Consider the following 26,810-nt stretch of genomic DNA (forward strand, 5'->3'; position numbering starts at 1 on the left):
ACCCTTTCAGCACATTAAATACACTTAAAGATGTGTTGCCATCATGACAGAGACACAACATTTTGACCTAAAAGTGAATATATATCACTGAAAATTGAACATTGAATAATACATTCTATCAGTCTGGGTTAAGGGGCTTACATTTGGGGTAGTTCTACATATCTACAGCAGGGGGCAGATTTTCACATATACTGAGTGCAGACTGCACATTTCAGTCTACAGTACATCTACGTTCTTCAAAGTGTTATCCAGTCACCGCCAAACCTTTTGCAGTTTTACACATATAGATACATAAGGAAATATTATTCAGTCTTTTTGCTTAAATAGTTTGACTTGTAGCTTTGGGAAAATGCCAAAGGATCTATAAAGTAATTATAAGGCAAGATAATAATATTGAAACTGTGCTGCCTTTCCTGATACACTGTATTCCTTTGTATGAAAACTGTGCCAGTGAAGACAATCAGTCGATGGTTTAAATGCCTGTTGCAGCTGGGTAAACAAAAGGCAGGGAAAGTGAGTCAGTAAAGCTGCCGCCTAGCTCAACAACAGTCACTGTAGTTCTCATGAGCAATACACTGTCTGGCAGTGCTATCCTGTAACATCAAGAAGTTGTAAATCCCAACCTTAGCAAAAAAAACCAACAACATTATATTATATTGACACCCCATTAAATTACAATCCCAAATGGATAAGCAAGATTCCTCAATCCCATTTGTTCCAAAATGCAGTTTTCGGATGTAATATGAGCTCGATAGCACACGCTGTAAATGCTATGCACACATACCACTTCACATGACTTTAAACATGACTACATTAATTTTACCTACCTTGAATATGTCAGCGGCAAATGATTAAACCTACACTTGAAATGGACATTTTTAATTTCACCTACAGTTGCAGACTCTGTACGCTAACTACCAAAGATCATTATGAGCTGCTGCATGTGGAACAGGACCTTCCAAGACAAGAAGCTGAGCAGCTTATATGCAAAGGTTTGTATGGCTTTTATGATGTTTATAAGTGACACTGAAATTTGTCATCTGCTAGGCTATTTAAAGCTGTATTCCAAAGTCTCATAAATAATTGTGTCAATGATAGGAATTTAAACTGGAGAAACTGTAACAGGTGACACTCTGCTCCAGCCCTTTGTTGTTCCTCTCAGCTTTACTGAGAATGTTAGCCTGTTGTTTCGTTTTCTGGCAAAAACCCATAATCAACCTTGTTTCATACAGCAGCAGGAGGCTGAACAGTTGAACAGACTGTATGCCACCTGCACAATACCAACGGCAGACAAAGTTAGAATCAGTTTGTGTCAAGTGAAAAAACTGAGCAGCTGAAGAGCCAGATGTTTTCTCTACTCATTAGCTGTCTTAGATAAAAGCAATATTGGACTTGTTTTCATCAGCCAGGTAAACATGGCTCCAAATAAATGCAAATTTTGCTTTATGTTGAATATATACATAATAATTTGTTAAAATGTAATGACTGTATAGGGAAATAATGTGGCATATGCTGTATTATCAGTTTTTGCTGCCCCCAAGTTGCCAAAGAAAATTGTGTAATGTATATTTAAGTAACAGATTTGGAATTATTTTTCAATTTATGACCTTGTGAACACCTTGAAAACATTGCTCTCCATATCCAATACCAAAAGAAGTTAGTAAGTGTAAATAGGACATACAGTAAGTATGTACACCATCTCAACAAGGTGAGATGGGTGAGATATTCTGATGTAATCATGACATCACTTTGTGTTTTGCTTGCCAATTGCAGCATTAAGACTTCCAGTTCATTGGAATGAATAATAATGTGACTTGTGCTTCCAGGAATAATGCCACTGAGCACTATTAGACTGTTTGTTTCGTGCTCAAAACATAAAAAGTCATGAGCAATATGGTGCTTCTACAAAAGAATAGTACAGATCAACAAGCTGCTTTTTGCAGACAGTGGTCCAAAACCTTGCGAACGAACTAAACAAGCAAAGCACATGTGCCTTAGGATAATGCATATTCAAAAATGTACAATTGTAAGTTCTGAATTTGTATATAATTGTGCAAAAAAAAGGGGCTTGTCTGAGTTTTTCTTCTTTTGCCTTGCATCTCACTGATGAGATATCAGGAGGAAGTTCTTCTCAGCAGGACCATTTGGACGGATTGATGGAAGCTGTTTTTTGTACAAAAGCTGCATTCATGTCCCATGGGAGAGATGAGCTTGCTCCTTGAGAATGTGATTCACATTAGGTTCCAGGTGAGATTTTGCACTGTTTTATCAGACCTCCTGAATGCTGATCTCATCAACAAGGAAATTCCTGTGGAGTCAAATGGAGCTAATGGCTTGTTCCTTTCAAATACATCCAATAAATAATGTTTTGTAATCACAAATCCTATTGCAGTTTAATGTCTAACTATTTGCTGGATTTTTGGTTAATGGTTCACACGTCCAAGTTGTAAGTTGTGACTACCAGCTGAGTCTTGCAGATATTCCCAAATAATGCGAAAGCAGTAAAAGATTTGCTATTTAATAGATAGCTTAACCCGTCCCAGCTAGCTGTGAGCAGTTAGTTTGTTTGCAGCTGGCAGTTTAACAACAGTTTGCTTGAGACACAGTTCGTGAGCGGGGTTGTGGTGGGCTATGGTTGGTGGATGAGGGAGAAGTGTAGTTGTCCTGGTTGTGGTTGTCCCGTGCTGCGAGCCTCTTGCCCTGCTCCTCCTTCATGAAGAGCTCCACCATGAGGATTTTCTCCTTGTGGATCTGAAGGCTGATGTCCTTAGGGATGTCTGGGATCAACCAATCCACAAAGTCGCTCATGAGCATCACCACATTCTGAGCAGGACAAAGGAACAGACAGCACTTTAATACACCAACAACACAAGAACACTAATTTGCTTTATTGCCTAGAGATTGATTATCTAAGCTGGCTAGCGCTGTCTGAAATTGAAAAAAATATGCCTACCAATACCTGTAAAGCTCAGTACTTAACACAGTTACTCTGTAATAGTCAATAGTAGTCAGTAACACATTGATATTGTGGGGAATTTTTTCCATCTCTTCAGATATTATCACTATAGTATTGATCAAGTTAGAAAATCATTCACTATGAGAATGAACCAGGTAACTGCATAATCATTATTTTACCATTCTGAAGATATCCAACCATACAAAATGATGGCAGATAACTTTTTGTAGCATGCATTGTTTAATTGTTTTGGCAGCACACTGAAGCCATGGAGGTGTAAGAGCTCTAGTAACACTTCAAAGAGCCATAGTTGAGGTAATCTGTGAGAGAATGGTCATGGTCAGGACAAATAGGCTCCACCTCGGATGGGTATAAAAGAATGCAAGACACAGATTGACACAGTAAATCTATTACTGTACTGAACTTTGCCTGACCTAGTGACTTTTTGACTCTAGGTGTTTTTTTTTTGTTTTTAATTGAAAATACATATTGAGAAGAATCCTAAGTTTCAACTGGCTGAAATGAAGGCTTTTTCTGCAACAATATCTGTTCGTAGTACAAATAAATCTAATACAAATGAATCATCATAATTTAAATTATTATTCATAACAATTAATAATACAATTGATGATAATACTACAACTGAAAATACGATTGATACATACAGTATGTGAACCAGAGTTTGCTTGCAGCTCATTTTCAGCTGCAGTTCTTTGGCAGGTCACGATTTAACAAATTATTAATTGTCCCGGTGGGTTTGGGGCTTCCATACACAGATTTTACACAGTGGAGCGTTTGTATGGGTAAAACTGTAATCTATGAAGTAATGATGATAAATGGTGCATGAGACCACACTAAGCTACAATGTCTTGTTTGGAATATAAATCCATCTGGTTCCATGTTTGTTTGCTTTGCTTACACACAATATAAATAACAAAAGTTAATTAACATAATCTTATAGATTAATAATGTATATGTGTGTTGTTGCAAACCTGAAAGACAATAACGAAAGCAAGGCGGGCTGCCAGAATGGCCCAGAACTCCTTGGACAGTTCATATGGTGTGCTCGACCAGGGAGGCTCTCTGTAGTCTTTATATCTGAAAATATGATTATTTTCACAACATATTTAAAAATCTTTGTCATGATGTCCATATTACATTCCCCATAAATAAGCAGATCATTATGTTGGCAAATGCAATATGTTTTTTTGAGGGATAATGAATAATTTATTTGGGGGTCAGTTTTAAATGGCCTGAATATTGTCCTTGGAAGATTAATCTCAGTCAATTTCACAAATTACGTTTACTTAGTTAATAACTGACACCTTACCTGCATATGTCTACTTTATAGCCCAGGTGCATTGGCTGGATAGGGTCTGTGCCTTCCTGAAAGTCAGTGACGTTGAAGTAGGACAGAGTGTGATTGATGAAGCCGTGCATGGTTCCGTCAGGACTGTACATGTACTGGTAGACGAGTCGTGGGATGAAGTCAGAAGTGAAGGAGATGACAAAAGCCTGAGGGACAGAAAACTGTTTATCATATACTGTCTTCATTAAATGATCAGAAAAAACTGTCTCTGTCTTTTTTTCTTGATTTACAGAGGAAAAGATCTCCATAAGCTGATGCTGACTAAACTGTCATTTCCAAGCTGTGTTTTGTGTTTTATCATTTCATATTTTGCAGTACATCTGTAGAGTGACTGTAAGGACTTACATTAACAATGACTGCTACCTTGCTGAGGCCTCTTAAGAGATTGTACCAGATACCTGCAAAAAGAGAGATCGTTCATTATGAATAAATCATCAGTTTCAACATCCTGATAAAGTATGGGGTCAATAAGGACCAGCCACCACTAGATGGCACTAGAACTCTGAGGATCAGAGTTGGACAGACTTAATAGTGTGATGTGTTGTAGGAATGTCACAGGTAGGTTGTCTGGAACATCAGATTCATGTCAAAAGAATGGAAAAGAAAGGAGTAAAGAAAAGTTTACTCATTTACATCTGCAAATGCACAATATCTGGTGCATTTACAGATTTGTTGTCCAAGAATCACTACCTTTGCAATTATTACATTATGATATAGACATCCCAGACATGTGAGTGTTTACGGCAATGTCCAGAATTATTATTACATTCTTTCATTCTACTATTTAACTGTATTATTTATAGCATTTTTCAAAATGCTCTGTATCCCTTTTATTCTATTAGCTGCTCTCACCCTAAACAGCTCTAATGTGATATTGGTTTTGGTCAGTAGATGGCAGTAGTGACAGTACCTGTAGTTCTGTAATTGACCTATGGCTAAGTCCCGCCCTCAAACGCAATGAGCCAATCACAGTGCGTGAAGCCATCCCCCATACACTCGGACCTTCTCTGCCTGCATGTCCATTGAAATGCATTGCAGAGTCCGCTTTTGTTCGGTTTTCTGTGGTTTTTCTGAGATTTGAAATTTAAAAATGGTCAAACAGTGTTCATGGGATACATGCAACCCCGACACTAAGTTTCCTGAGAGGCTGGTCGACGGGGTGTGCTTTTTACCCTTTCCTAAGCCACATCTCAACCAAGAAAAGTGTCTTCTTTGGATAAAGTTGTGCAGTAGACCACATCAACAACTCAACGTGAATAAAATTAACAAGGTGTCTACATCTGTTCTAAGGTAAGTCACCATCGTATTTGAGGCAACATATTGTCACTTTGCTGGAAAGAAATATAAAGTTATCTTTAACATTTCTAAAGCTAGCCTAAAGTTAGCTCCTAGCTGTGTTGTTCATAATGTCACTTTGTGTGCTGGGAGTTCATTGGCCTATTTTGTTCTAGTTTTTGTACTTTAGTGATCGTACATCATTGTTAGCTGTTATCCAAGGGGCTCTAGTTAAACTAACATTAACTTCTGGAGCTTAGCTTCATTAACTTATCTGTAATAGCCGAGATAACAAAGGTTGGCAAACATTATTCTGAATGATTCAATGTAAATACTGTAAAGCCAAACTAATGGAGACACTATTGGTAAAGATGGTAAAAAGGCTGTTATATTCTGAGCTTTACTTCAGTGGCACTTCGATGTCAACAATGTTGTCTGAGATGGTGATGGCAACGAGATGCAGTTTATCTGTACATTTTGTAGCTGAAGCTTTTTATCGACCTTCTCAAGAATAAAATGATTAATATATCCCTCCAATGCGTAGTTTAGACCCTTTTGGTGACTTTATATCTGAGCTTTCTGTCTCCAAAAATCATCAATGGCCTCCAGCGTAATGTCTCCACTGTGACACCTGCCATAGTCAGTGAATGTTGAGTGTTTGAGTTAAGTGTGTTTTTGATAGTGCCTTGTATTCATTCTTTAACACTGTTCTGTGCTGTGTGTGGTTCATATACTGTCTGAGTTAGTGTAGTTTGTCATACTGAAAACCCATGATGAGGATGAAGAAGCGGAAAAGGAATAAACACAGCATATCAGGGAGACTGCTTCTCACTTTATTTTGGCTGAGGCGGTGGACACCTACCAATGTCTTTGGCTTTGCACGCAATCGGCCTGCGCAGCTCCATAACAAACTTCTTAGCATCCAGTCGAATCTCTATGATGTTATTCAGAAGAGCGAAGAGTGGAGCCAGAGGGAAGGAGGCCACGAAAAGAGTCACCATTCCAAACTGGATGACTAACAGAAGAAACAGAACACAGGAGAAATGAGCGGTTGTTCAAGTTACTGAATTAGCATGTTAACTTTTATTCAACTGGACGACTGTCAACCACCTGTCAATTTCGAGTGAAATGAAATCTGATGGCATCCATCAACCCAGCACAGGACACATAGAATGTTACGACTGATTTTAAAAACAGACAGAGATATTGACATTTTGCAGTAACTGAGGACAAAATCAACACAAGGTCTAAGATTACATTTGCTCTAAACCACTGCTGTCCATTTGTTTTACTGCCTCTTATAAGAGGCAGTAAAACAAACACAACAATGGTAAGCTATTAAACAGTCATATACTTCTACCTTGAGGAAATATCAGAGTGGTGCCAAAAAGATGCCTAAATACTCCACTGCATTCATGATTCCACACTGTTCACCACTACATGCATTTAATCCTAACCCCTGGAGCTCTATAGATTTTCTGTTGGAAAATATGGATGTAGTTGCTGGAGCACTACAGAGGAGATTACCAGTAGACAGCTGCACCACAGGCAGAAATCTCAGTTCATTTAAAGCTACATTCATTTATGTTTTTGCCACTTAGGGGCAGTATAGGTCCCAGACTACTTAATTGCCGCCCACACCTCAGACTTGTTGAGTGATTCAAACAGACCTGGTGTCAGAATCACTGATGAATATTTCCACTGCTTGGTAAAAACAGTTGATCAACCAGAGTTTAGCAGGCAGGATTAAACTAGATACATAGCTACATCCATGAATAATAGCAACAGAAAAGATGAGTTGCAGCTGTTGTCAACTAAAACAACATAAGTAGCTCTTAAAACAACAGATTTCTTTTATTGATTTGGAAAACAGTTAACTTAACCTGCATCTGATCCTTTTTGCACCCAGAGCTAGGAAATATGACTATTTGTATGGACAGCTAATCAATGCAAGCTTTCTTCAATTCAATGCAACATGATTGGCCCGCTGCCATAGCAGCTGCAACCCGTTTATATATGTTATGTCACAAATGTGATGGCAATAATTACTCATTTACACAGCTTGAAAACATGGAGCAACATTCATTTGGAACTTTGGTCAACTGATGACGTATTTGGTACTGGGCAGTTAGTGTGCAGTGGGTTTATCCAAGCTTTTTCCAGCTGTGTGCTTCTATTGGAAATGACGTTGATGAGAGTGGAATTTGTAAGCCAGAAAACCAAAATAATGAGCTAAAAGTAGGCTAAAAAGTTCAATAGAGCGAAAGAGGGACTGCACAACTGTGGGACTCATTACACATTACACACACTCCATAGCAAATATAAAAAAATGAATAAGTGCAGCTTTAAAGTGATTATTTCTGACATTTTAAAACAATGCACATAGATGTTGATTTAGTTTTTTCTCAATCACTGACTGAAAACACACAATTGTGGTTCAATCAATATTCAATTAAATGGAGGTGAAATGATCAATGCTGCTTTATATCAGACATTAATGCAGTGCAACCCACACTGATATCCAATATTTTCTTCACTGTCAGCTCCAGTACGCTGCACTTTGCACCAAATACTTTGTCACACCTGACTCACTGCTGTTCACAGTAACGACAATGAATGCTGGGGCGTTTGAGAAGTCATTGGTTTGTTTTGTCGCTCTTTTTAGAAAAGAGGGTGGAGGAAGGTTTTGTCATTACTAGAGTTGTCACTCATCTTTGGCGCCGTCCTTCCTCACACAATGTAATGTACAGTGAAACTAAACTGGGAAAGACTGTAACCATTTTTTTGTGCTACGACATTGGACCTCAGACACTGCAACTTAGACTTAATTTTCTCATTAATATTGGGATCTTTGCTAAGATGATAAGCCTCAGCCAGTGTTTATCACATAGATATCTTCCCCTCTAGTGGAATGAATGGATCAACTGCTTATTAATGTTGATCCTTAAGGAGCAATTACACAGCAGCATTAGTCATGAGCTTTCACCAGCCCCATTAAAACAAGGATGCTTTAATCTACTTATCTTCATTAAACACAAACACACATACACACGCATTCACACAAATCTCTGCTTTGTGTGAAGCATGGTTTGGACGAGGTTTCCACATCACTGAATTACACTCGACACACATGAAATTAGATTTTTTTTTTTTAATTAAAGGTCAACACAGCATACTTCAACATAGAGTTTCATTTGTGTTCTGTAGAAGGTGAATATGTTTGCTACTTTATTCTATGAAGTCAACAGATTGTGCTGACATCTGGCATTTATGATGTCAAGCAACGGTCAGACATCAGCATAGAAGCTGGAATGACTGAATGTGTTTGTTGGTACATAGAAGCTGGGTATTAAGATGATTGTTTCAAAGTGGTTATAGCCATTATGCTTGTTTCTTTTGACCTTAACATAACTCTAACTGCAAAGTATTAAAAGGGCTGATGTTAACAGAGAGCACAAGCATCTCTCGAACATCATTTTTGAATCAGTGATTCCCATAGAAGAGATAAATATGAGTGTTCTTGCTAAGGATATTCATGTTTTTTATGTCCTGGCAAACAATAAAATAATCAAAACCCTGACAGTCTGTATGTTTGCGCACTTTTTAGACACTGCAAGCATATTTGCAGATGACTCACTCATTTCCATGTACTCGGGGCTGAGGCCAACAAAGGGACCCAGGATGTGGTCTTTCTCATGCCGGTACATTGTGTTGCTCAGCTCCTCTTCTTGCTTTGAGTCCAACTCTGACTTCCTCTTCCGGAGCAGTTTCTTTAGTTTCCTGTACATATCAACAAACAACAACAGAAATAAAACATTTACTGTTCTTTGGACATTTTGGGACTTTATTGAATATTGAATATCCAGCTTAAATAATTGTATTTTGAATTTCCATAGAATACAGTATGAAACCATTGAAAGTCAGATGAAATATGCTAGGCCTAAAAAATGGATCTGGAGCAAAGAGGTGAATAGCTTAGCTTTCCTTACTGAAAGCAGCAAGAAATAGATAGCCTAGCTCTAGAAATAGTTAAAAATAGTTCTAAAACATAACTCTCCCTTGAAACATAAATACTCATTTCTACATTTTGGTTATATATATATATATATATATATATATGTATAGGGTGACATTGCTGTAATGATCATGTCCTACAGTTATTGGTGAATATCTAACAAGATGACAGACTTATGGATATTACTGCATGTCTACATTGTTCTACACCAAGTTATCCACTAATCCACTTTTCACCGTTCAGGGCACTGCAAGTATGGGAGGACGATACAGAGAAAATTGCAGGCTGCAAAGAGTTCAGCAAGGTGTCGTCTAGTTCTCAGGTGTAGTGGGTCTGAAAACTAGACAGGCCTTCAAATAATTCCTCTGATGCAAGCATAACTGAGTGGGTGTGCATAATGTGTCCCATACCTTGCTGAACCTATGTATTATGATCTGAACTGAAAGCTTTTGTAGCTATTGTATGTGCCGTGTTCCACGTGATAGAGTCCTGGGAAAGTTTACGTTTAAGCATTTTTTAGGTGTATGCTCTGCACTCACGGTATGCCAATCTCGAACAGGTTGTTCTGGATGAGCTGCTTGCCGAGCATGGTGATGCACAACTGGATGCATAACTCCATGAGGCAGCCTGCATGGGCGCACTGGAGAGAAAGAAAGTGAAGAAGTGTCAGAAAGTGACAGGAAATCAAATAGAGGGAGGAGGACACAGAGGGAGAGTGGTAGCAAAGTTAAAACAAGTGCAATCAAGAGAAGTAGACCAAAACCAGTTCATACTGGGATACAAAAGCAAGAGGGTCAATGTTTATGGAATTTCAGGGTTGCCAATAATATATTTTTTAGTAATGTAATGTAGTTATAACCAAAATTAAAACTGAAGTTAACTGACATTGAGGAATGACAATCCGAGAATGATCAGAGTGTATCCCTATGTTATGCATTGTAACCAAGGTGTCCATGCTAAAGACAAAAGAACAGGCAAGTGTTTTCTGGCTACTAAGGTCTGAACTTCTCTAAAACAAAAGAATTGGGGTGAAAGGATAAAGGCATAACCCAATTTTATGTTGTCCTTACTATCAAATCCTTTGAAAAAACCAATACCAACAATGAATAGATCCTACTAACAAGTAATGTGTGTGTATCCAAAGCCTGGTACATGAGCCATATTGTTGCATTGGGTGATATGTTCCTTAATTACCATGAACTCACAATGTGCAGTAGTTTATATTGGCTCAAATGTTTCTAAAAACTACAGTGCTCCGCGGTTTAAAGAAACGTTGCTGTGTTTAGTGTGTATTACCTCTTCCATTCTGTACGATCCAACAACATACAGGTAGTTTCCTGGCCGCCCAACAAGCCTGTGGACCAAATACAACCATCACATGCTGTAAGCCTATCAAAGCCGATATACAGTATGATTATGTTCACATGTACACACAATACAAACACACACATATATTATATTATTGTGGTTACCAAATGGTAAGTGAAAACAGTATCAGATTAGTGTATTTGAACTAATGATCCAGAGAAATTCATAATATAGTCATAAAGTCATAATATGGAACAGTTAGAGGTTATTTTCTTACCTGCCCCTGAAAAAGGCCAAATAGACAATGGGTGTGAAGGCATTGACAAACTTCAAAATAAAAGTTTTGAAGATCAGCCGCTGTTCAAAGCTCTGGTCTGTCTTTGGAACCTCTGAAAAAGTCAATACAACATGAAATGAGACTGATGGTCTTCACATATTTAGATGTTTGATTGTACTTCCCTTCGTGAAACATTTATGTGGTTCTATTTTGAATTCATATTCAAATGTCAAACTAGTTTGTGGTTTAAAATGTTGCTGCAAGTGTTATATGCTTAAAGTGAGACTTTGTAACCCTTGCTAAACAGTGGCCACAAGTGGTGATTACAGCCTGATGGCATGTTGTATTTTATTTTCCCAAAATTATTTTTAGTTTGCTTTGTAATCATTAGCTGACCTGTGCACAAACTTGTTAATTACAACAACAAGTAGGAAACTTTTTCTTTTTTTGTGAGGAAGGAACAGGAAGAAGGTGTTGTTTTTTATAGTCTAACTTTAAACATATTCTTTACCCAAACTGTCGTACAAAGCTAGCATGCATTTCATATGCAATCTGATAAAGTCCTTTCTTATTTAACTTTTATTTAATATTAAGGATGCACCAATATATCGGCCAAATATTAGTATTAGCCAATATTCCCCTCGTTGACTAACATCGGTTTTCAGTAGTAGCAACAGTAGCAGTGGCTTTGGAGTAGAGTAAAAATCTTCTTCTTGAGTAGGTAATTGTTTAGCAGAATAGAGGGATTTTGAAGCAGTTGTTTTTTTAAAAAAGGAAAAAAACTATTTGTTGTAAAAGTTATTAAAGATAGTTTCGTGAATTTCTGCTCATTCAAAGATAGTGTAACGATGGGCTGAATTACTTGAAAACTCAGTTTTTTAATTTTTTTTTACAATGACTTCTTTGTTTCCCTGTAATAAATAACAATACATAATAACGTCATCAAAAAATAAATAAATAAATACAATTGGTATTGATATATATCGGTTATCAGCCACATTCTTATTTTAAAAATCAGTATTGGTCCCGAATTTCACAAACAGTGCATCCCTATTTAATATCAAACATGAACCGAAGACAAAAACACGTTTTAACATTGTTCTCTATTCCCTGCTTGGTATGAGAATGATCCAGTGAATCTACAGTCAGAAACTAATGCTTGGTTTGTTTTAGCCCTTTTCAACAGTGAAATGTGCCTCACCCAGCGTGGTGAGCCAGCGGGCAATCGCAGCATAGATTTCGTCTAAGATGATGATGACGATAAGGTTGATGATGGCAGCGGTGGTTTTGACAGTGGCTCGAATGTTGGACCGTGCTGCAGGGTAGTTGCTTATGTGCAATGCTGCTTTAATGCTAATCCGGTACAGGATGACCCCGAAGACTATGGCAAACGTCACAGTGATCTATAAATCAGGAGAGAGACGAGAACATTTAATCGGACAATCTGATGACAGTCTGTAGTATGACAAAAGGTGGGGAAGATGTCATACCAGTTGTATCTCTAAATCACATAACCAAGCAAATTAAACATATAATATAGTTCAGCACTTCAGCATCTCATCTTTTTTTTATTGAAAATATGCAGAATAAAGAAGACAAAGTAAAGCAGCAGACACCTTTTCCTGGGTGTCTACATGTTGAGACATGCCACAAGTGCTTGCATGTGTTGTATGTTGGACATAATACGGGTGGTTGTTCTGACATGGATCATTACCCACCTGAGCCTATTTATTGCTGCACCAGTGTACTGAATTTGTTGTACAAAGCAACAAATGCTGCAATATAAGAGCTCAATAAGTCCTGATAAGCCATGGGTTTAGACAGGTTTTAATATTTTGTTGCGTTTCAGACATTTTAATCGGCCACGACATCATCAGCAACAATATACCAATTTGCAACATTTAGCCACCATCTACCTACCTCTTTGTTTGGATTAGGAAACACATCTGCAACTTGCAAAGAACTGAATACTTTTTCATCTAGACTGTTTGAAGAGTATTTTTGGGATTCTGGAAATACCTTCAGAACAGTGGGATTGTGTTGTTATACAACCTGGGTTTTTCAAACACTGCAGAGTTTTTATCTTTTAGAGTCATAGATGCTTAGATCTGTGACTCAAATGTAATGCTAATACAAACTGTGGCTAAAGGTAAACCCTGCTTTCCCTTACTGAATTGTTGTCTGGATTTGCAGTTATTTAAAGAAGAAAAGGAAAGGGTTATATTATATCGTTGCTTCAAGTGTCATACATGTATTAGAAATATAAAGGCGGATGATGTAACACAGGACTGTTGAGACTTACCATAAAGCCCATTATAACCACTGTAGTCAGGTAAGCTGGCAGTCTGTCTGTACATGTCAGCTTCACTTTCTCACCCTAAAAAAAACCCCACACACAAACATAGTTATGCAGAGGACATAAAATATTATGAATCGTTAACAGCACCTTCAGCTGGTTAGATGTGTATGTGTGTTTAATATGTCTCCTTATGCTGCCACAACCTCAAGTATTTCTGTCAGTGGCAGCTCTTTATGCCTTGGGCACACAGATGCACACAGATACACACAGATGCACACACACACACACACACACACACACACACACACACACACACACACACACACACACACACACACACACACACCATAAAACATATACACACACTATGGGGCTCCAGTGGTGCACAGCTAATTCCGCTGCAAGCTATCATGTCACATTCAGGCCTACTGAGAATTGGGTCAGAAAACTCAGGCGACTGTATGTGTGTGTGTGTGTGTGTGTGTGTGTGTGTGTGTGTGTGTGTCTGTGTGCGTGTATTTGATGAACAGGAAGATGTGACCTTGGTACAAGACAAAAGGCTAATGATCAACACGCACATGCTCGACTCCAGGACATGTCAGAATAAATGTCATCAGTTACTACAAAAAACATGTTTCAGTATTTCATCAGCTGTTTCAAGATGCTGACGAAGCAATAAACACTGACACTATTATTCTTACTCTTGTCAGTGTTGATTGCATGTTACCAGAACGCTGTCAGCTTTTTGACTGTTGCTGTACATGTGTATGTTTGATTCCTTTTCAAAAAGGAATATGTGGAAGAAGTCATAGACAGGAAAGGAGCCAGGTTTTCAACTTGGTGTGATCATTTGTGGAGGGGGGTGCTATAGCATTATCTGATTTCCTCTGATTTCTACTTCTTTCGGTTTGTTATGATGAAATGAAGTAACCTGAAAAGGTACTTTTGGCAGAACAGTTTACCACTGTAGAGCTGTCAACTCTCACGCAATCAGAGTGAGAGTCACGCAAATGACCGTTTTCACATGCACTCACACCACGCTGCTATTTCTCAAAAATAATACTGAAACTATTAGTTTGCAAATTCTCTACACAGACTGTTCAGTTAGCTAACTGTGAAGAAGCGTTAATGCTACGTTAGTAAATAGTGAAAAGATGAGGAGAGTGGTTAGTTTTCATTTGGTTGTTACTGTAGAGAGGACTGGTCTGTTTTTGGCTGACAGGCTTTTGGTTTGATGTTTGGACAATAAAGAAGAGTAAAGTAAGTCATCACTGGTAGTAATCAGTTCACTTCAGCTAACTACACCTGAGTCTCTTATGGACAGGAGCTGACTAATAAATAAATAGATTATGACAAGTGAGAAAGGAACAGGTACAATTCTTGGTTGCCAAATTGATAACCTTTGCCTGTGCCAAACTTTGTTTTGATGGACTGTGTAGTTGACCAGGGTCATTGACATGTATGTTCAGATGAATGCATATAGTTACTGTTCTACTGGGCTGCTCATCACAGAAAATGGTAGCAGCTTATGTGTTAATTGGTAGAATATTTTTCCCAGGGTTTTCCAGAGATTTTTAAGACTACTTGTCTGACTGTATAGAGACAATTTAAACACACAGCCAAAATGTAACTAGTTTTACCTTGGGGGTTGAATGCTCCTGTCTCATGGTCTTTTTCATTACATGGAACTCATACTCAGCACGGTTGTGGTCCTGGAAAATAAATCAGTTTAGAAGTTATAGTCATTGATACCATTGTATATTACTGAAGAGCAAATGTACAAGACAATAAAAAGTAGAGAAGATCCTTATGGAATTTCAGAATGGAGACAGAAACATGAAATGCACAGCCTGTTTGCATGAAAGCAAGAGTAATACAGATTTAGTATAGCGCCCTGTGCAAGAGAAGTGGGAGACGTGCATTAAGCCACAATAAAAGATCAAATGGGAAAGACAACACCAAAATAAACTGTAGTTTGGTGTTGGGATAGTCTGTTGATACCCACACTCATTTTTGAGCTCATGGAACCTGAAACTGCAGTGTACAGTTTTTGTTGCTACAGTTCAGTTTACTGCATGAAAATGCTTGCCACACTTTGGCAAACACTTCAACCATAGCCCTAACTGTACAAGAACAGCATGACATTTTCAGAAATATGCTTGTTTTGAATCACAGAACAAGATAACTATTGATAAGATCGCTGGGTGTCTAGTACAGACTGTTCCAGTGCATGTTTAGCCCAGCTTAGGAAGAAGACTGGAAGTGTCTGGCAGACTGCTAATTTGTACTGTAGTTCAACAGATCCTTTATTGTGAGGAATATAATATTAACATTTCATGTCCATGTAATATACAGCTAGAGGTGTGTGGGCTAAATGTGCACCCCTATAACAGCAACAGTACAGCCTGCAGTAAGCCAACAGGGATGACAAAGCGCTGCCTATACAGAGGAAACTGCATCGCTAGAGACTGGAAAAGAGAGCTGAGAGTTAGACAGTCACTCCTGGCCTGGAGGTCCATGTGTCAAGCTGATGTACAGAAGGACAGACATCATGAAACAGACAGACAGAAGTATTCAGATGCAGCTAAAAGGCTAGCCAGCCTCGGACAGACAACATATGACAATCTTATAGACCCAGACTTCTGCAGATTAAAATTAAACTTTTCTTATGTGGTCTTATATTTGGAGGTGATTTATTGGACGATATAAAATGGTCAGTATTAAAAACTCTTAGTTTTATTAGTTTCTTAACCTTATATGGTGGAATATGGTGAAAGAGGGTAGGGGAGTGATGAACAGCAAACAGGAATCAAACCAAGGACTCACTGCTCAGGGCATTGGCATGCGTTGTGTATGCCCCCAAACCACTTGGTTATCAGGTTAGTGTCATGATTCTATTATTGTTCTGGGCCGTAAAACAAGATTAAATTAGCAAATTAGAACCAGCTAACATATGTCTTTGATCTCTTTTGGTCCTGTCCAAGGTTGTGTGGATTTTGGAGAAGTATATGACATGACACAACATTTTGTCCTCAGCCAACATGCCCCTGTGGGTCCAATAAAGGCCAAGACTGAGCTGAGCTGAGGGCCCATGTGTCTTACATGGGAATATCCAGTGCTCTGACTGTACAGACCCTTACAGATTTCTTGTTGTACAAAGAGTTACTTTTTGTAACAACTGCTGTAACTGGGCTCTGATCTATGGAAATAATTAAGGGCCAAAATAATTATACCAACAAATTATATCAAGCCATTTACAAATCAACTGATATCCTGTAATCTAACCTGTAATGTAATCCTGAAATTAAACCCTGTATGTAATCCCTCCAGCATGATGAATGGATGGATGACAGCCTGTTGTTCATCAAAATTACCACAGGATTGTATTGTTTGTGCTGTCATGAGATTAAAAAAGCAAATAAAAAATCGATCCAGCAGGATGCTGCTGGCCCCAGGACTGAAGTTCTATTGCGTCTTGATAGTTAAATATACAACTTTTCTACTACTTCCACTATTAATGTTACCTCTGAAGTAGAAATGTGTTTGTCTGTATATAATACCTCTTTATTTATTTGACTTTTATTATGTAGTACTGTCTTATGGGTATGATGAAAAAATCTAAAAAAAAAAGTAAAGAAAAAAAAGTAAAGCAAAGGGGATTAGTGAGTGAGACACGAGTTGAGTCAACATACTGTTCTGTCAACTCCAATTCCATCAACATACCCAAATAACAACAACAACAACAGAATTGTGTTGATATGCCACACTAACAAGAGATTGTAGGAATGACCAGCATCAGGATGGCCCACAGAAGGAGAGGCAGAGGGGGAATAGACTGGAGCAAAGAGATTAACAGAAAAGACCTCAAGAGAAAGGACCTGAGGCAGATTGTTAGACACCTTGAGGGAGAAAAGATCAGTGTTTGTTAACAGCAACTGCAAAGAAAGTCAGTTTAAATATATGAGAAAGCAAGAGAAAAAGCAAAGCTGGATCCAAACCTTGAGATCCTCCTGTAAAATACAACACACATAAAAACAAAAGGACAAGATATCAGTCAGCAGTCTAAAAATTATGAGAGCAAAAACTTTCTTCATAAAAAGATTACACTGTTCCATTTGATCATGATATTTTTTTTTAAACAAAAGCTTCAGCACTGATGTCTGAGGTTTGATGTGTTTGTGTGGGAACATTTTTTACTGAGAGATGACTCACTACAGAAAAAAGCCAGAGGAGTCACATTCATATGCATGTTCTGACCTGTGCCTTCATCTTAGCCCTATTGGTAACACTGTACTTTAAGTCCCTGTTTACAATATAAGCAGTATACAAACATATCATAAATAGTTTAAAAAACACTGATGTAGTTATAAGAAGATGTAGGAACATTTTAAGTGTTTATTAATGTACAGTTATAATTTCTCCTACGAGACATGTGTTTTACTATTTTGTCATTCATATTCTGTTTATATGGTTTCAATTTTCATTTTCTCTTATTTCATCATGCAGGAATTCTACTTGTGACTTACTGAGCTTACTTTTTAATCCACTTGTTATTCAGGCCACATTGGCACATCAACCAAATTGTTACATGGTTATACATTTGAAAGCACATTAATATGGAAGGTGTACACTGCATCAGATTAACAACAATAACAGTAGACATAATAAATAACCTTTAAGTGGCAAATTGATTTCTGTCTTGTATTTTAATGAATGGAAACGAATAGTTTTAATTAAAGAGAGGAAAGACATTCAATATTTTAAAAGTTATAGCTGTTTTTAATATGGTCCTTTATGTTCATAATGTAATGTAATTAGCTTTTTTGTTGAGTGACACAAGTCATGATGATGTAATGTAATGCAAATACTGTAATGTTCTTCAAAGTTTAGAATTACAATACGTTTTGTTGGTAAAGTAAAAAAAAATGGATACTATTCTCCTGTCTGTGCATTAAATTCGAAAGCTAAGGTTAGCTTAGCATTAATACAGGCAATGGTGGGAAATATAGCTACAGTAGCGCTGTCGAAAACGTAACAGAATTTGCCTACCAGCACCTCTAAAACTCACTAATTTACATGTCATATTTTATTTCTGTAATCAATATGAAACATGAAGTCTGTGTAAGTCTTATATTCAGCTCATATTTATTAAGTTATGTGTTGCATTATCTCACCTCCTCCTCCTCGCCAAAGCCTGTCAGGTCCCAGATGTAGTTGAGTCGCATCTGACGTCTCTTCCAGTGCTCCATGAAGAGAACCGCTACACAAGCAAACATACACAGATAACTGAAAACATGCTAAAACACACCTATGTTGGAATGTGCAATACACTATCTACTATTTGTTTCTTCATTATATGTGCAATAATAATGCTGCTGAACACAATAACAATCTAAGCTGATACTTGAACACTTGTGCAATAATAAGCTAACACTGAGTCTGGCATCAAGCAAATATTGTGATCTCTTTGGATACTTTTCTGTACGTGTATATACTATTTACTATCAATAAATGATAAAGAATACAGAGTGTGAATAGCAAAACTGTCGTATTGATAGTCCTACTTTAAATATGTTACCTCAACTTAAAATAACTGATAAGATGAACATGTAGTTATGCAGAAATATGTATTCTGTACAGAACACCTACTCATTTATAGACTTGTGAACTATTTACATTTTATCCATCCAAACTCTCTCTCTCTCTCTCTCTCTGTGTCTCTCTCTCTCTCTTATATATTTATATATATATATATATATATATATATAAATACACACACACTAATCACCAGCTGCTAACCTTGCTCTATGATTATAGTGTTTGGAATTCTAACATATTTTATGTCTAACAGAAGATAAACATAAAGGACTGGGCTAACAGTGTTATGTTAACAAATCCCAAATCTCTTCTCATTTAAGATGTATAAGGTCCAAAATATTTGTTTAAAGTTAAATAATTTTCTCAAAACAGTTGGGTGTTGTAGTTTTTAGAAAATGTTACTCACATAGGAGGAAATAATGCATCTGTTGAAGACTATTTTCACTGATGGATTAGTACACATTTGGTGTTCTATGTAGTATTTACAGGACCATTATGATATTTGTGTGATTCAGTCAAAATAAACTAAATGGTGTGTGATGATGGCAATGACTGAACATGTAACCCATTGCAACAACGTGGCTCACTGATGTTTTAGTTTTGGCCTTCATGCCTGTCCTTTGTTAAACTAGTATACTTGCACATGCCTATATTTTATCTTAGTTGTTCACTGTAGAAGTTAGTGGAGGAAATGAGGAATGCAGCTCAACTAGCACTGGCTGCAGGATAAGTCATTATATCTTCTGCATACATGCACACACATGTTGCTATTTTACTAAACCAATGAAGATAATTACATACAGTAATGGAGATAATTACAGACAGTATGTTGGTATTCTCTGTCATCCTGTTCCACAGGTCTAGGTGAATCCAGATGGCTGTCAAACTGGGTCTCTGTCAGACACTAGCCTTATCTAAACACATAACACCTCCCTGGTCTGAAAGCCCTGCTGCTGCTAACAGATGGCAGCATGATTTGGCAGGACATCAGAAGAGGATCGGCTACATTCTCACTGGGTGTGTTTACTTACCTTTGTGGATATGTATTGTAAATTTCATGTGTAACTAAGGAACCGTAGCCAAGTTTTCTGCAAAAGCTGTACTGAATGAATTAAATAGGGCAGTATTAATTTGAACAGTTCCATCAATGCTTAGCTTTGTACACCCTGCCTTTGTAGCTTTCCACTCATCAAATGATGAGTGGAACCCCTTGGTTTGCTGTTTTTAATATTGGATGAGAATGTTTCTCTACCCCAGAGAGCCATGAAGATAGAGAAGAAGACGGTTGCGGGGTTGTCGAAGAGGTGGCTGGCTCGGGCTGTGCCACATGCTGTCACCAGCTTCCAGTAGCTGCAGGCACGGTCGCACAGTGGACACATGGTGATGTTGTTCCTGGCATCACAAATCTCCATACTGACAAAACAGGGGTGGATGGTGGATGGAGAGGAGGAGTGGAAGACAGAAGGAGGAAGGGTGAAAACAGATCAGAACAAGAGTCTAGGCCTGTTGGCTGAAGTAATCTTTGTTTATTTACACCCTGTCTGTTCTCGCTGATGAGTATGATAAAAGAACCAAACACTGCAATTTAGCAGCCCTACCCATTGATTTGCAACATTGTAGTATATATGGACTAAGTATTTATGGCCTAATACAGCCAGATTATTTCCTAATACAGAGAGACCACCCAGAGACGGTGCTACCCCAGGATAAACAGATAGACGAAATGTCTTTCGCCTCAAGGTATGAACTGTTTCATCATATTGCACAACTCTAATTGAGATGATTTGCACATGTAAAGTCTGTTATGTTTTTATGTGGCAATCATATGTTTGTGTGGATAGGTGGAGTCAATCTGAGGGTTGGTCTCTAAGACCAAAGACGAAGTCATTTGTGCAACGCAGTAGTTCGATTAGTACTATGTTTCTAAAAGTATTGCTGTGAAAATCTCATCAGATTTTAATCACAGATCAACGGCAATGAGGAGAATGCGTTCTTTGACGATTATCACAAAGCTCAGCAACAACAATTGTTTTTGTTCAGTCTCAATGTTTCTTATCAGAGTTTCCAGAACACCCATTCTCCTAGCATATGAATGCTAACGTTGCCCTGAGTCTGCAGGATGTGTAAATAGGAAACTTTATGAGGTGATAAAAGGTCCGTGTTGTGTTTACAGCTGGTCTCACTGCTCCCAAGTGACCAAAAATCAATGGATGTAGGTTTAATGTATACACATTTTAACATTGGTTATGCTACATTAGCCAGCTAGGCTATTTGAATTGCTAACAAATGAATACATTTGGACTAAAGACAAAAACAGTTCACTGTGTCTCAAAAAGTAACATTTGGAAACTAAACAATTTTACAGTCAGTATTTCTTATTACCAAGCCTCAGAATATAACTTCAGTACTCGATCAATAATGTTTGAAATGTGTTTGTAGGACTGAGTATTGTAAACTGAAAGCTAGCATCAAATGTCTTATTCTTTTTTTCCCTTTTACACTATTTTATTTTGTCAAAGTTGGTGGTTACATACAGTATGGTTAGACAACATGAGAACTTATTTGGTTAATAGTTTATAGAAAGTATGGTTTTGGTATCATAGCATATTGGTTCCAATGGTAAATTTCAAAGGATGATCCAACTGGCCTTCTATCATTAGTGAATGGAACACATCAAGACAATGTTTATAACTCTGTCTTTACAAAAACTATACATTGTAAGTTGAATTAACCGTCCTATTGTCAACTTTGGTCCAACTTCAGTCTGGTTTGACTGTTTGTAAAGCATTAAGGTTTAAATTATGTATTAGACCTTTTTAGCCAACTTCATTCCAACGTACTACCACATATTTTTTGGAAATTGCGGTTAATAAGCAGTAAAATTTAAGAATCACAGGGAAATGTGATGATTTGTTGATGAATTATCACTGACTGGTATATGTCAAAGTTTAGTCATGATACTGTTTTGAAACCATTTCACATTTCTTAATGGCAGCACATAATCACAAGTCAATTTTGACCAACACAAGGAGAGTTAAGACATACTGGACTTCAACTAGTTTTCTATTGGATCTCAGTAAATGAGCTACACATTGATGTTATGGGATTTGTAACAACTGCAATGCTAATTACAATATTTAAGAATAGCTTCAGAAAGAAAAAAGGGCAACATTATTTTAGCTTTAGACAGAAAATATGTTTTGCAGATATTTTTACTTTGGAAGTAGGCTATTTCTTCCCATTTTAATTCAATAGAAAATGAAAAAAAACATATACAAGAGACAGGATGTGTGTTTGTGTTCATGTGTGTGTGTGTGTGTGAGTACCTAGGTATGTTATCATCCACAGTAGCACAGCCATAGAGGAATACAATGACTCCCACGATGGCTGCAGGGATCAGCATCTGTGTGTAGACTCCTAACCAGGCAAAATATAGTCCAACCTTTTCCCCGAAATACTTCCTGTGGGAGGAGATACCATTGAAATGTGCCATATTTACAACCTCAATACGACACTGTCACATCAACTATGAAACGTATCATAATACCATTCCCTTCACAAATCAGAATATGGTGACTGTGATTTAGTATTGTTTCTCAATATTAAAGCCACATTTCCCCTAAGATCAGTCTCTTCCTGTGTTTTCTCATGGTTTTACTGATGCTGGAAATGATTTTCTCAGCAGCCTTTACCCCCTCCATCAACTGCCAAAACAAGGTTTCTGCAACAATCATGGAAGCAGTATAATTTTCTAATGCTAATGAAGCCTTTGATATGATTATTTGAGGGCTTGATAACACCAGTTTCTGCAGGATTACTGTTGCAACAGAAGAAACATCAGTCTGCTTGTGAGCATCCTCATCTGTCTTTCTCTGGCTTTGGTGCAGTGACGGAAGTTTATGCTACTGTCAGAGCACTGGGCCGAGGTTGGGAAATGTGTGGTTAATTCAGTTGATGTGTGTGACAGGAGCACTGCTATCGATCTGACCTGATGAGTCCTATAGGCTGGTACTTGTAGAAGACACTGTAGCTCGCCCACTCTTCATACAGCAGCTGTGAAGACAAGCAAGACACAACAACTGTTATTGGTACATCATCAATTCTCGTATTTATTAGACACACATTTTTTCAGTATTTTTATATATATATATGCATACTAAAGGGGTGCAATCCTTTCCTGTTGCGGTAGGTTTTATTTTAACTCTTGAACTCTAGGCTGTTTAACTCTTTTAATCTCCATTCATTGGCTTATGGCACAGTCACGATACAGTATGTGCCACCAATGCATGCCATATATTGCTTTTTCAGAACAATTTAGGCTATTTAGAAATGCCACCATTTAGTACGAGTGGCATTTGTTCTAGGAGAACTTTTATGAAGATAAAAGTTGTATCTTTATGTCCAGACGTTTTCAATCCAGCAAAAATATATATACATGTATAGAGGAGTTTTTCCCTGTTGATGGGACATTTGGTGCCTTAGTAATAGGGATGGGTAGAGTTTAAAAAATGACAATACCATTACCAATCCAAGTACCCTTAAAGTGATACTGACACCAACTGAGTAGTCTTTTATCCGGTGGCACAGGCGTGTAGTGTAGACACACTTTAGGTGGTATCATGTCTTCAGAACTACTAAGCACGCTAACTCAAATTCACCACGACTTCAACACCACAGGTGGGTTGTAGCTGCTGTGGCAGTGGGCCAATCACATGTTGCATTAAATTGAAGAACGCTTGCGTTGATTGGCTGAGCAAATCCATACAAATAGTCATATTTTCTAGTTCTAGGTGCAAAAATGATTGACTACAGGTATCATTTGATGGGAGACATATTTCGGTCGATACCTTAAAGGTATTGAGTACTGATACCCAGCCCTTATTAGTAAAGCAAAAAATGTATTGATAGTGCTAAACACAATACAGATACCCCATTGTAACTGATTTGATTGAGCGATGGTACTGTATCATCTAACAAGGTTTTCTTGACTTCATTCTGATTGATATTATTTTGTGATATCACATTATTAAGTATGTTTTGAGTTTGCTTCTCAACATCTTCAGTTTACACACAGGCATCAATGTAGCTGTAAAAAGAAAGACTGGATAACGTGTAAATGATTTGATGATTTTGAACCCAGATCTAAAAAGGTTCCAAAGTGGATTTTTTGATGCTGCATCCTTAACAATTTACCATCTTTGTAAAGGTAGTTTCCACTGATTTTAGGATTAAAGGGTACAAATCTCGACACAAATTGCATCCCAAAGGATTGATATGAAACGTGCAAGAAGTGCTTATATTCAACACCAGTCATTTGACTATGACTGAAAGAACAGCAAAGTAGATGTGATTGGAATACATTTAGAACAAGAAATTTAAAAAAAGAAACATAGAGCAGAAGAGTGGTGAGCATAACACAATTCTGTTGTACTGATGAAATGAGTGCTGTGCAAATAATGAAGTGTGCCAGCTACTGGTGAAATTAATTTAACCCCTCCAGGCTTGCATTGAAGAATTCATGGTATTGTGTATCACTGCCCATGGCAGCCAGTTCTCCAAGGTATTGAAGATACAGTATAAAAAAATACAACAGCAACTGATGAAACATATTCATGAAAACAGACTCATCAGGCAGCAGTGGTAAGCATGTGATGCATTTTGAGACCACAACAGTTATATGGTCATGCATCCAAAGCAGGTGCTGGGTGACAAGAAATCAATGCAAGGGCACCAAATGAGTGGGACATGTTTTTCATTTGGTTTCTTCTTATTGACTGGTGCCTGCTTTTATACAGGTTTTGGAAATATGCACTTGTTCTAACTTCTTAGAGCTCTCTTTTTTTGCAACATTTCGCCCAATTACAGGTCTTCAGGCAAAGGAAGACCTGGGGAATAAGGATTGAGGTGACATTGCATACACGATACAAGCAAGTGAGATATATGTGTTAATTAGTGAGCTTTAGAGGTGCTGGTAGGTGGATTGTTTTACTTTTGGATGAAGTCATATTTCCAGACGATAGACATCCTTAGACAGAAATAAATGTGCTGCTTACATTCTCATCTAACGCTACAAGTTTAGTAGTCTCAAATCATTTAAGAAATTAACCATATTGTTCTTTATGGACCAATTAAGTAATTCAACATCATAATGTAGAAGCAGATACCACATGATGTGTATCAGAAGTGAGAATGAGGAAAACACCAGTAGAGGCGAAAGGTTAGTTTAGTAGATTGCTCAACAGGCCTTACCATGTTTATTCCATCAACTCCTTTTAAGGAGTTGTTTTTCACCATGTCTAATATTTCAAGGGAGATTTGGCCACCACCACTTAAGAATAGAATTCCAGGAACTGAATATTAGCCTGAACATGCTGGGTCAACTTGACCACCAGCACGCACACAATGACGCACGACACCATACGCAATCAATGGTATAAAGGGTCTGTAAGGGCGTGCTTCGGGGCTGTTTTGCCGTTCGTTGGTCTATCGTTGCTGTTTGTATTGATGCTGAATATCTGCAATAAAGATCCCAGTTGGCTGTTCGACGACTTCTGTTCTCCGTCTCATATTTAAAAATTACTGAAGTTGAGTAATCGAGTAAAGTTACTATAATAACTGCTCTCATATTTCATGGTTCCACTGGTTTTATCCCACATTTTTTCAAGTTTGTATGTTGTATGTCTCACAATAGGAGGGCAACCAGACATTTCATTGGCTCCTCCTACACATTTCTCTTTTGTTGGTTACTGTTCTATTTTCCTAATCTCAAATAATAATGTAATTAATTTTGTATTTCCTGTCAAACTCAAGTCTATGAGCATTTTGACCTTAAGCTTTAAAGATCTGCATTTCAACTCTTCATCAGTGAATGACGCTGATGCCAAATGACCCATGTATGGAACTCGCTAACAGTACTCATCATACAGTATAAATGAAGCAAAATTGTAACTTTGGTCTCACTACAAGGAAAAGCTTGTATGGACCTTTGAGCTTCAATGATTTTGTTACACATGTTTTAGACTCGTTTAATGTAGGAAAAGCCTGGACTGTGTAATTGAGGAGATTACAATTAATTGGGTTATTAATTCTAGACATGCATGGAACTATATTTCATAATATCTTGTGTATGACTTCATGTGTTCATATGGAAGATTGACCAAATGCTTATGATAAATAAAACAACACTGATATATATGTGTGTTCAACTAAGTGTATGTGTATATGTGTGAGTATAGAGTATCATGTGGTCAAACACATTTATATGCAAATCACCACTGTGATGGTCATTATGATTAGCATCAGTTGACTGGATTTGCGCTCTGCACTGCTGGTACTAGGAACAGAGAGTATAAATCACTGTGAAACTGTGGAACATTTTCACACACAATCACACAATCCATTCACAGACAAATGAAGGCTTTTAATCACAAGAGGCAGGCCCGGAGGAGCTCTCAGTCTGAGCAGCGACAGCAAACTACATTCTCATTCCTCCAGACGAGGAAAACCCATCTATGAAACAAGCCCATGCACATGTATATGTGGGAATGGGATATATTGTATATGTCCTGTAAGTGCATTGTTGTGGAGGCACTTCAAAGTACCAAGCTAAAGCTTTTCTGATACTTGAGAACAACAGAGGGGGATTATAAGGCTGTTGCCTTAGTGACACACAGCCTACGGTATAATTATGGAGCGTGTTAGCAGGGGAGGAGA

At 37.7% G+C, this 26,810-nt stretch overlaps 1 protein-coding gene across 1 annotated transcript in view; it reads right to left on the reverse strand.

Moving 5' to 3' along the window:
- Positions 1–2,580: 2,580 nt before the first annotated feature.
- Positions 2,581–26,810, reverse strand: part of ano1a (anoctamin 1, calcium activated chloride channel a) — a 52,839-nt gene continuing 28,609 nt past the window's right edge. The window contains exons 10-26 of the mRNA XM_053327973.1: positions 23,086–23,150; positions 22,424–22,558; positions 20,350–20,510; positions 18,674–18,759; positions 17,498–17,509; positions 15,140–15,211; positions 13,503–13,577; positions 12,402–12,603; positions 11,201–11,312; positions 10,912–10,969; positions 10,155–10,255; positions 9,238–9,380; positions 6,463–6,615; positions 4,671–4,723; positions 4,287–4,471; positions 3,949–4,054; positions 2,581–2,823 (exon numbers count right to left, since the gene is read on the reverse strand). Of these exons, the coding sequence (XP_053183948.1) occupies positions 2,581–2,823; positions 3,949–4,054; positions 4,287–4,471; positions 4,671–4,723; positions 6,463–6,615; positions 9,238–9,380; positions 10,155–10,255; positions 10,912–10,969; positions 11,201–11,312; positions 12,402–12,603; positions 13,503–13,577; positions 15,140–15,211; positions 17,498–17,509; positions 18,674–18,759; positions 20,350–20,510; positions 22,424–22,558; positions 23,086–23,150 (1,962 nt within the window). The remainder of the gene's footprint in view (positions 2,824–3,948; positions 4,055–4,286; positions 4,472–4,670; positions 4,724–6,462; positions 6,616–9,237; positions 9,381–10,154; positions 10,256–10,911; positions 10,970–11,200; positions 11,313–12,401; positions 12,604–13,502; positions 13,578–15,139; positions 15,212–17,497; positions 17,510–18,673; positions 18,760–20,349; positions 20,511–22,423; positions 22,559–23,085; positions 23,151–26,810) is intronic.

Source organism: Scomber japonicus, chromosome 1 (assembly GCF_027409825.1).
Source record: "Scomber japonicus isolate fScoJap1 chromosome 1, fScoJap1.pri, whole genome shotgun sequence".
NCBI classification, from domain to species: Eukaryota; Metazoa; Chordata; class Actinopteri; order Scombriformes; family Scombridae; genus Scomber; species Scomber japonicus.